General features: G+C 59.7%; 2 protein-coding genes across 8 annotated transcripts; both read right to left on the reverse strand.

The window, feature by feature from the left end:
- Positions 1–38: 38 nt before the first annotated feature.
- Positions 39–4,345, reverse strand: FASTK (Fas activated serine/threonine kinase). Of its 6 annotated transcripts, none has more exons than XM_002915491.4 (10): positions 4,165–4,345; positions 2,959–3,381; positions 2,287–2,466; positions 2,020–2,159; positions 1,333–1,546; positions 1,069–1,228; positions 766–857; positions 535–670; positions 349–463; positions 39–246 (listed from the first exon to the last, which is right to left on the reverse strand). In XM_002915491.4, exons 1-10 carry the CDS (start codon positions 4,244–4,246, stop codon positions 139–141), a joined length of 1,650 nt encoding a protein of 549 aa, XP_002915537.1. In that variant the 5' UTR covers positions 4,247–4,345; the 3' UTR covers positions 39–138. The 6 variants fall into 6 exon arrangements, with proteins under 6 accessions (XP_002915537.1, XP_019651123.1, XP_011218390.1 ...); XM_019795564.2 differs by having other exon boundaries at positions 4,186–4,341; XM_011220088.3 differs by having other exon boundaries at positions 3,140–3,381; positions 4,165–4,320.
- Positions 4,346–4,629: 284 nt separating this feature from the next.
- Positions 4,630–7,168, reverse strand: TMUB1 (transmembrane and ubiquitin like domain containing 1). Of its 2 annotated transcripts, none has more exons than XM_002915490.4 (3): positions 7,021–7,168; positions 5,735–6,153; positions 4,630–5,444 (listed from the first exon to the last, which is right to left on the reverse strand). In XM_002915490.4, the coding sequence occupies exons 1-3, from the start codon at positions 7,132–7,134 to the stop codon at positions 5,093–5,095; spliced, it is 885 nt and encodes a 294-aa protein (XP_002915536.2). In that variant the 5' UTR covers positions 7,135–7,168; the 3' UTR covers positions 4,630–5,092. The 2 variants fall into 2 exon arrangements, with proteins under 2 accessions (XP_002915536.2, XP_019651125.1); XM_019795566.2 differs by lacking the exon at positions 7,021–7,168 and adding an exon at positions 6,487–6,661.
- Between the last annotated feature and the right edge of the window lie 3,230 nt (positions 7,169–10,398).

Here is a 10,398-nt window from a genome sequence, read left to right on the forward strand (position 1 = left end):
CCCGCTCCCTGTCCCAGAAATGAGATGCACAATGGGCGAGGAAAGGGACTTTAATGAGAAACCAAAATATAGAGAGCCAAAGTGCAAATCGTCCACCCCCCCATCGGAGGGTCATCCTGAGCCCCAAGTGTACCCCCCTCACCCCCCTTCAGGCCCCCAGCGGAGGCCCAAGGCCTGGAGCTTCTGCCTCAGGTAGCTCTTGAGCTGGGGCAGGCCTCTCTGTGACTCCAGTTCTTCGAAGGGTAGCTGCAGGGGAGGGGGGAGCGGCAGGTTACCCACGGGGTCTGTGGGCTGGGTGAGGGGCGTGAGGCTGGCATGGAGTCTCTCCCGGGGCGGGGGTGCTCTCACCGGCAGGAGCTGGTAGCCCAGCAGGCCCAGGTGCCGCTCCCGTAGGGCCCGTGAGCCCAGCAGCACTTGGCCGTCCCGGCAGAAATGCCAGCGTTCTCGCAGCATCAGCACCACCCTGGAGGGAGTGGACCATGTTCAGGGTGGTGTCCACAGAGGCAGGGGGGCTCTCCCGCCCTCTTCCCTTACCTCTGGGCAGGGTCGTGGGTAGTGGGCTGAGAGGCAGCCTGGCCCTGGGGACAGGACCTGGGAGGGTAGGGTAGGAAGGGGTCCTGGGTCCTCACGGGAAGCACAGCACCAGAGCTGCTCACACACAGCAGGAAGTCTGGAGCGGGGGAAGTGGGGAGAGAGAGGGCCACTGGCTTCTCGCCAAGGCTCTGTTTCCCCGACCGGCCACCCGCCTGCCCACCTGCAATTCACCTGTGCAGTAGCCTGGAGGTACGGTCAGGTCCTGTCGGTACTTCTCCTCCCCTAGCAGCTGGCGCAGCCCCTCCGCCACTATATCCTTGTGACTGAGACGGGAGGGGGAACAAACACCGATATGGAAGGTTCAGGAGGCTCAGGCCTGGGCAAATGCCTTTGATGTCCCAAGGCCCATTTTTTTCCCTCTACGACTGCTAAGAGTGGGTCATCAGCGTGGACAGTTCAGGTTCCTCCTGGCTTTTCTACTCTTGTGTTTCCTGCAGGCTGGTCCCCTCCCCTCCCCCAAGCCGCCCCATCCACCTGTACTTGCAGCGGGCACGGTCAGTGATGAGTGGCTGGGGGAAGATGGGCACTTGCTGCCTTCGGGGAAGGCGGGGACCCCGGTATCCTGGAAGCTCCAGCTCCACGGCCGTGTCTAGCAGGGAGAGGTAGCGCCGCACAATCAGGGCATGAGGGGTGCCTGTGGGAAAGCAGGGCTGAGGCTCGCGGGTCTGCAGACTCCCACCCCCACTTTCCCCTGCCCGCTGGCCCCCGAGTCCCCAGCCAGTCCTCCCGTCCGCGCACCACTGATGTGGTTGATGAAACTTGGGGAAAAGACAAAGTGCAGGGCTCTGGAGGGCAGACACCGCAGCTGGCACAGTGACATCAAGATGTTGACAGTAGCCAGGGGAGCCACCCCTGCTTCCCGAGCCAGGATCCTCTCAAGGCAGGGCATAAACTGCTGTTCCAGGGGCAGGTAGTTCAGCCGCCCAAAGGGCAGGACCAGCTTCTGTACCACCTGTGGAGGAAGAGCAGCCCTTCACCCAGCACGAAACAGTTCTCCAAAATCCTTCACAAGCTGAACCTCAGGGAGGCTTGGCCTGCAAGCTTATCATGTCTCTGTAAAGGCAGAACAATCCCTCCACCCCGACGTACACACCAGAAGTTCGACAGCATAACCAGTGTCTTGAGCCCCATGTTAATCAAACCAGTGGAGGAGACATCGCTGTGGGGTCTGGCCCTGAAGACTTAGAGGAGTGGGCTCAACGAAGCTAAGACAGCGCCGAGTGCGGAGAACTGCAGAGAACCAGGCATACACGCTGGGTAGGTGGACAAGCCAGGTGGGGGTGAGCAAAGATGAAACCCCAGGGGACCGAGCAGAGAGCCTGGCTGGTTGTCTGCTGCAGGAGGCAGCCAATCAAGCGCAACAGGGGGCCAGGCCTGACACCGAGGGCTAGGAGAGGAGCATGGCAGGGTGGGAGGTAATCCCACCTTGCTGCTGAGCTGGGTTTCCTGGACCACCAGGAAGTGGGCAATGGATTCCAGAAGCTGGGGCTCCCGCAACCGGTGCCGGGCCAGGTGCTGGGCCAGGAGCACCATCACGTGGGGAGTCAGTTCCTCTGGCCTGGCCTCTGTGAAGAACAGCCTATTATGGTGGACCCTCAGGCCAGATCTCGACTAGATTCCACCTCAGCCTGACGACACCACCTGCCTCCTCTTCAGCCCCTCCCGCCACCTGCCTTCAGTCCCCTCCAGCACCTGCCAGGCTGCGGATGAGGTGCTGCCGCGGACGCCTCAGGAAACGCGGGCAGCTCAGAGCAGCTTCCAATCTTTGCCCACCGCGCAGGCCAGGTTGCAGAGTGGGAGGTGGCTTCGGAGGGAGGCGGAACCTTCTCTCCTGCTCCAGGGCACACATCAGGGGCCCATCTGACGGGAAGCCTGAGAGGGAGAGGGTCAGAGGAGGCAGGCCTGGTAACGGGGAGCTGCTCTGTTCCAGTCATGGGGTTCAGTTGGTGAATTCCCAACCTTTCACGTCTCCATGTTCTGGATGGAAGGGTTGCTATAGCGTAAGTAGAAGCACTGGAGAAATGTGAAATACCACGTGAACGTGAGGTATCACAACAGTCTGTGGGGAAGACCTTACACAAACATGGCAAATAAGCTCTCATCGCACGCCAACGGTGACAAACTGTAGTGGCTTCCTAGAGCACTGTGTTGGAAGGAATCAGGGTTGGCACCCCTAGCTATGCTGGAACGAATGCTGCTGGACTCCTGGTGTCTGCTGTGGATACAGGGGAGCAGCACCAAGTGTGCCAGGCCATGCACCATTCCTGGCAAAGCCTGAGAGGTGAATTCTGTCAGTGATCTTGGGTCTTCTATGCTCTTTCTCTATTCTTCCGTTAACACCCACCCCCCAGACACCCTCCTCACCAAGTAAGACTGCAAGGTGCAGACACACGTGGATGGTGTCAATATCAAAGGAGGGGCAGTTTCGGATGATGAGCTGACTCAAGTCCTGTAGTGTGGCCTGCTCCACGGGAGGGGGCCGTGGCTGAGACCCCAAGAGCTGGCCCAGACGACGAAGTGCCACAGGGTAGTGATGGGCGCGCACCTTGGTGGGGTTCTGGCCCAGCCAACGCAGCAGCTCCCCAGGGCTCCTCGCCTGTTCCAGAAGCCGCTGTAGCCCCTGAACAGGGCCTGCATGGAGGCCTCCTCCAGGAGGCCGGTCCCCCCACTTGCTGGGCCCCAGACAGCAGGGCTGTACTGGTGGGAGCAGCAGCAGGCCAGACAGCCGAGCAGCAGAGGCCTGGGCAGAGAGCAGGACTCGAAGCATGGAGTTGGGTGATGGAGACCCTGAGGGGCAGCCCAGAAAACGGGGTGAGGTTTTCTCCAAAGGGGAGAAAAACCGGCTATCTACTCCTGACCTCAGTCCCCATTCAGAGGGCCCAGCGATCAGAGCAACCCACTCATGTTCACCCTTCCTTGTGACTGCTCTAGTCTTCTTCCCCACCCCGCCCCCTCGGCCTCCTTCCATCCTTTGAAACAGCACCTTCAGTGTAACTCAGCACCGTGATATTTACAAAGCAAGTCCACATGCACTACGTATCTCCTCTGATGCCCCACACACGCCTTTGCGGTGGTAGGCAGGGCTGGCACTACGTCAATTTCACAGGTGGAGAAACCAAGGCCCAGAGAGGAAGAGGGGTTAAGCCCGAGGTCACGAATCGGGTTAGTGGTCGTGCCCAGCCTGGAGCCCAGCTTGCCCCGTCGATACGCCCTCCCGACCACCTCCCCCTCCCGCAGGAGGCGGCAGCGGCAAGGAGGGTGGAACGCGGGCTCGGCAGCCGGGCGGTCCTGGGTTCCATGCTGGGCGCTCCCACTTACCAGCTGCATGACCTTGGACAAGTGGCTTCGTCTCTCTGCCCAAGCCTCCTCGCCCGTGAAACGAGAACGCAGCGCCCACCTCGCAGGGCGCCCGTGGAGCCCGAGCGCGCAGCTTTGCAATGGCGCGGAGTCCGCGGTGTCAGGGGCCCCCACACCCACCCGGGCCCGGCAACGCCAGGGGACCGTGGTCACGGTCACCAACACCAACTCCCACCGCCCTCTCGCAGCCCGTCCCGTAGGCGCCACCCCTACATGGCTCCCCAGGCCCCGCACAGGTCACTCCCTCAGTCGGTCTCGGGGCCCGGGAGCCGGGCTCCCCCCGCGGCCTCCTCATCGGCCGGCCACCGAGTCCGCCATCTTCCCAGCAGCCCCCGGACCGCGGTCCGGACGCCAATTGCGTCTCAACCCCCGACCAGCACCGACGTGGCTCCCGTCAGGCCCCGCGCGCCCCGGCGTCACACGGCCCGCCCCCCGCTTCCGGTAAGCTGCGCGCGCCGAGCCGGGGCGGTGCCGGGGGCGGAGGCGCGGAGCGGCGGAGCCAAAGGGCCAGGCGCGGAGGCTGGGGCGAAAAGAGAGCGGAAGTCCGTGGGCTGTCTTGTAATGTTGGGAGCCCCGGGAGGGCTCCGTCCGCGCCCTTCACGCCTTAACTCCCAGTGGGCAGGGGCTCCCCGCCCAAAACCCCCACGGGCCCACACACCCAGACACACACCAGGAGCGAAAACTTCACAGTTATTTAATCTGCACGTGTCCCACACAATCCCTCTGCCCCTCCCAGCTCCTCTTCCCCAGCGCCCCCGCAGTCCTTAGGTCCTCAAATCGGCCCAAGGAGCTATTAGGGACTAGAGGTGGCTGGGTCCTCAGGCAGAGTACTAAGAAGGGCCCAGGGGTGTAGCCCGGCTCTGCCCAGGGCCAAGGCAGTGACAGCAGCTGCCCGACCCCGAGGAGCTGACTGTCAATGGGGGCTGAGAGCCAGCAGCCCCAGGAGGTGGCCCCGAGCCATGGAGATCACAGGGAGGGGCCTGGGCCGCCTCCCCGAGCGCTCTGCCACGCAGCGCTGGGCTCCAGGGTAGTGGGAAGAGGCAGGCCGGAGAGGTGGGCCTGGGCAGACAACAGCGCCCACTGTTTCGTGGGGAGCAAGGTCCCGAGGGGCCAGCAACGCTTCCGAGAGCCCGTGGAGGCACTACGGGCGGTACATGGCAAAGGCCAGGAGACTGAGGAGCAGGGTGAAGCCGGCCAGACCCAGGGTGGCGGTCAGGGGAAAGAAGGGCCGGTACTGGATCTGGCAGTACCAGAGCAGCAGCAGCAGCAGCAGCAGGAGCGGCAGCAGCAGGCTGCCTATTTCCAGCCCGGAGGGGCCCGGCTCTGACCCCGGTGGGCAAGGGGGGCGTGGGGGACCGATGCGCGTGGACACGTGGCAGTGGAGAACGCAGTTGGGCGGGAGGTGAAGGCTGCCCAGGGTCTGGGTGTCGTCTCCTAGCAGCTGCCCTTGGTAGATGAGTCGCACCTGCTGTTCCCGGCCCGGAAACTGGGTCCTGAGGAGAGAGGGACCTGGGTAAGAGAGCAGGCCTCAGGCAATCCTGGTCCCTTGCCCACAACAACACTCCCACCCCTCACCTTTGCCTCCGCCCACCACCCAGGTGGTGGCCTCTACGGGGGTCCCCTCCTGCCACAGGGGAATGATACAGTGTGTGAGATGGGGACCTCAGTTCCCTCGTCCATAGAAGGAGGGGGAAGTCTCAGATCTCTCTGGTGGCCCTTCTGGGTCTGTAATCACTCCCACCCCAATCTTTAGAATTTCTTTCCTGTCCTCATCCCAGCTTACCTTTTCAGGGAGCCAATGGTATCGTGGGGCCAGGCCCTGGCCACCTGCTCTGAATCGTTGAGGAATTTCAGCCGCAGCACTAGGGGCTCCTGGGGGGAGTCTGGCGACGGCGATGTTGCTGAGAGCCCCATGCCAGGCTCTGGCTGTGCAGCCTGACCTCTGTGTCTCAAGCTGGGGGTCTCGGCTCCTGGGGCCTCCCCTCTGATGCTGCCGGTGACCGCCACGGCTTCACTGGGCTGTGCTGGTGTTGGAGTCCCTGATGGCTGGGGCAATGGGTCGGCACCCTCCGTGGTGTGTGTTGAGACCCAGGCGAGAGCCAGCACCAGAAGGCAGGCAAGCACCGCGAAAAGGATGGTCACCTCATCACCCACCCCTTCAATCAAGGCCATGGCACCTGCCTTGCCTGCCACCTTACTGAGCTGGAGAGGTACAAAGAACCCATGAGGGGCTGGCTCGCTGGCCAACAGCCCCCTGAACTCCAACAGGCTCCTGACCCCACCCCACCAAACTCTGCCCCCTTACCCATGCTCCACCCTGGGGCACATTCTGTTCTGAAACCCGGTTGTCCCAAGCTTCCCTCCAGTGCCCCGTCCCATAACCAAATCCCAAGTCCTAACTTTTTGTAACCTGAGTTCTAGGTCTTTAACCATCTCCCCAATTCATTGAAACACTATCCCAATGTAAGGGCCTTGATCTTCTAAGCAACCTCTACCCTAAATTCAAGGGTCAGTAAACTTCACCCCAAAGCTTACCTAATCTTCCATCTACTATCCCAAAGTTTACCGTCTTCGTCTATTTCACCCCAAAGCTTATCTACTCCTCCATCAGTACGTTTCTTCAAGGGGGAAGAAAATGGGGTTCTAGGCCCCCCACCCCCAGCCCCGCTATCACTTAACCAAACCCCACCCGCCCGCGGCCGGGGACTGCTTCCCAAGCCTTCCCCGCACCAAACGTCAATCTCCACCCTTTGGCAATCCGGAGCTTCCGAGGGCTGCCATCATCCCCCCACCCAACTTAGCCTCTCCGGTCTTCTCAAGCCCCACCCCGCGGCGGCCCGACTCGGCGCCTCCCCTGGAAGCCTCTCCAAACCCACTCCGCAGGCGAACCCGAGATCCCGCCCGGGAATCCGAGACTTCGCCCTCCCCACCCCCAACTCCTCCATCACCCCTCCCATCTTCCCGCCCCCCGGAGCCACGGGAGGGCACCGGCGAACCCTGGGCGGGGCGAGCGGGAGCCAGCTGGGGCCCGGGGCGTGGGGTGGGCGCGGTCACCGCGCGGGGACTCACCGCCCGGCTCCGCCAGCTCCATAGCGGACCCTCGGGCACTTCCGGGCGGGAGGCGCCGAGGTCGCGGACACCTGAAGGCACCCCCTCCTTCCCTGCCGCCGCCGCCCGGAGCATTGTGGGACTCGTAGTCCTGCGCGGTGCGCATTTCCCGCCCTCCGCCTTGCTGACGCACGTGCCGAGATCCGCAGGCTAGTCCTGGTGACCTCAAGTCGCTGAGGGGCCCGCGGGGGCGGGCTTAAGGGTTGTGCCAGCCTCCTGAAGTTCGAGCCACAGCAGGACCCGCCACCTCCCCCGCTGGCATCCAGGGCATTTGTCACTCCAAAAACCTACGTCCGCGAGAACACGTCAGAACACCCTGTTTCCAGATGCAGGCTCTGGGGAGCTCAGGTGACCCCTATCCCGGTCTGTTCTTATATCAGAGTGGACGCCAAAAGGCACTGTGGGCCCCCCTAATTGACTCTTTGGCTCAGAGCCCGGTACTCGTGGGTTGTCCCATCAGGTTGGCTGAGGACATTCATCCCCAGGGCTGGCCACAGTGGCTTGGGCTGTCCTGTCTCCCTGGACCCTTGCTCCACCTTGACCCTGTAAGACTGTGTAAGAAGCATAGACCTTGGAACCCGGCACAAATGCTGATCTCTTATCCCGTATTTATTAACTGTACAACCTCTTTGAACCTTAATTGCTTTGTTTCTAAAATATAATTCATAAGGAAATTGTAAAGAAGAAATTAAGTATTTTATTAAACCAGTGTGAAAACTGTGTCAGGGACTTGCTATACAGTAGGTATCTGCTCACCTAGTATTAACCGGAGTACCCTAGAGTACACGCTCCACCCAAATCTGGGCTTAGAAACTAAGTCCTTAGAGTGTTACTGTGTAGGACTCAGCCCCAGCCTGCCTTGGGCCAGCTAATTTCTATGGCTTTTCCCTCCTTCCTCTGGGCCGCAGAGATCTCATGTCCTGGGTTTTATAGGCCATTCTTGGTGAAAAGTAACGTACCCTAGTGTTTCCATAGTTCATGCTTACTTATGGGAGCAGGTACCCCAAGTGGAAACAGGTATTGCCTTGAGAAAGTCAGTTTATATGTATAACATACAGACCTAACTTCTCTCTAGTTCCTTCTCTCCTATTCATTCGTTTATTCTAGAAACATGTATTAAATTTATACTATATGTCAGGCACTGTGCAAGATGCAGGGAATACAATGGTGATTCATACATGTGAATTTGTCCCTGCCCTCACATGGCTCGTACAACGATAGGGGAGAGACGTGTAGACAAGCCCACTGGTCCTAACATAGATCTGTGCTGACTGCTGGGGCAACACATAGGAGAAGCTCTCTGCCCTCAGCATTTCTCCTGGGAGCTACCTGGTGCAAATTCTTGCTGTCAGTTGTAGTTAAGCATCTGAAAGAGATGTTCGCTATCGCTTTCAGAATTACACAGCATCAGAGCTAGGTGTTCTGCTCAACCACTGTATTTTGCAGATGAAGCACAGAGAAGGTTCAAGATGTCAGTAAGATCAAACATGTAGATTAAACTTGAATCTCTCAGGAGCTAAGGAGGCCCCAGGTGTTGAGTAGCTCGCACCTTGTTCTTTGAACGGAACAAGACACTTGGGTGACTGCGTTGGTGATGAGGTTGGGGAATATACGTGAGGTTCAGTGGGGTGGAGTCCGGAGCCGACCACCAAGAAAGAATTCTTGAGGCGTCTTTGGTGCAAAATTGGTGGTTTATTACGGCATGGGGACAGGACCCATGGGCAGAAAGAGCTGCTGCCCCGGGTTGTGAGGAATGGCCTATTTTATACCCTCAAGTGGGGAGGGGGTTAGGGATAGCGTAAGTCTCTAGGGAATTTTGGAAGCAAGGTTTCCAGGACCTTGAGGGGGCTAGCTGTTGTTGGGAAAAGTTCATTCATTACCGTCTAATAAAACCGGAGTCATGAGACCCTTCAGATGTATATCGGTGGGCCATATGCTTGGGATGATTGCCAATACGTATCTTGGGGGGTTAGAGACAAAGGAAGTTTCCAAAGGAATTTTTATACGTTAAAGTAGACTTACAGGATCCTGGTGGAGGGGAGGGGGTCAGGCCAGGACTGTCTTTTGCCCTTAGCAAAGTATTAACATCAAGGCCGCTGAGTTCCTAGAGGAATGTCACCATGCCTGTTTCAAGGACTTGTCAATGGGCTATGTAGGTAGTAAGGACTGTGTCTTTGTCCTTTAGGGCAGCCAGGAGGGCCTGAGGAATGTCACATACATCCCATGGTGGGGGGTTGCAGGGTGTCAGCTTCTGCTTTGTCCTCAGCTTGCCTTCCGGTCCCTCATTGGTACTGGGGCAGAGTTGTGTGAGTAGCCAGATGGGGGCAACTCTTTGCTGGGAAAAGACTCAGCTTGGCTTGGGAAGTGGAAGTGTGTGTAAAAAGACTGACATATGTCAGTTGAGCCAGAGGACATCTGGGCACAGCCCTGGGAGGCTGACTGCCTGGGGCCAGTGGCTGCACATGACCTCTCAGGCATTTTTGCAAAGGTTGGGGGTGAGGTCTGACTAGCAGACAGCTTTGGCAGTGGGGATGTAGAGAAACTGAAACATCGAAGGGATCTCCCTGGCCCCTGAAAGAGTGGACAGGAACACAAAATGGGAAAGGGGTTGAGGACAATGAAGAGAGCCACGTGGGCTCTGGTGAATCTCTTGAATGGGGTGAGTGGGGGAAGAAGACATCATATTGGATTCCTCTCTCCTCTTTGCCCATGTACCGGTGGGTCCAGGGCGGTGGCAGACAGTGAACCGTCCCAGTCCCACAGGGGAGTCTTTTAGGAGAAGCCTGAAGATGAGCGAGGGACTGTTGTTCAAAGAGCCACTTCCAAGGGCCTTGCTGATGAAGCTCCCAGGGAGAACTGGAAATAGAAGCCGAGAACCCAGATTTCCAGGCTCTGTGCTGCAGCCCACAGTGGAGACTCCAGGGGACGACCAGAGAGAGAACCCCGGGGACAGGGTGGTCTCCAGGGCGGGAACAGGGGAGCCTGTGCAGCACTAAAGGCAGGACCATGTAAGTGAGCCGCAGCTGTGCCTGGGCTGGTGGTCCTTCTCGGCCAATCCGCCGCGTTCATCAGCACCCTCAGGCGCAGGGCACACTGCTCGGGCACTGCCCAAAGATCGGACACCCCACCCAGACCAGAGCAGGGAGGCGAAAGAGACAGCCGGGGCCGGGAGGAGGCCCGAGCAGCTGTCCACTTGGAGCCGGTGGCCCTCAAGGCGGGTGTGGGTGGGGGCTGGAGAGCAGGCGGAAGGGCCAAGGCTGGGTGGGAGGGGCCCGGGCGCCGGGGCTGGAGCGCGCGGCTTGGGGGTGGAGGCTGAAGAGCCAGCTAGCGAGCGAGGGG

This window comes from Ailuropoda melanoleuca, chromosome 1 (genome assembly GCF_002007445.2).
Source record: "Ailuropoda melanoleuca isolate Jingjing chromosome 1, ASM200744v2, whole genome shotgun sequence".
NCBI classification, from domain to species: Eukaryota; Metazoa; Chordata; class Mammalia; order Carnivora; family Ursidae; genus Ailuropoda; species Ailuropoda melanoleuca.

Coding starts and splice junctions, on each gene's coding strand:
- FASTK (XM_019795562.2), bottom strand. CDS start 3,562: ATGGAAGGAGGCCGAGGGGGCGGGGTGGGGAAGAAGACTAGAGCAGTC. Junction 1,547..2,019: donor AAACCCAGCTCAGCAGCAAG/GTGGGATTACCT, acceptor CTTCCTCCACAG/GTGGTACAGAAGCTGGTCCT. Junction 1,229..1,332: donor TTTCATCAACCACATCAGTG/GTGCGCGGACGG, acceptor GCTTTCCCACAG/GCACCCCTCATGCCCTGATT.
- TMUB1 (XM_002915490.4), bottom strand. CDS start 7,134: ATGCTCCGGGCGGCGGCGGCAGGGAAGGAGGGGGTGCCTTCAGGTGTC. Junction 6,154..7,020: donor GGAGCTGGCGGAGCCGGGCG/GTGAGTCCCCGC, acceptor GTACCTCTCCAG/CTCAGTAAGGTGGCAGGCAA. Junction 5,445..5,734: donor ACCATTGGCTCCCTGAAAAG/GTAAGCTGGGAT, acceptor CTCTCTCCTCAG/GACCCAGTTTCCGGGCCGGG.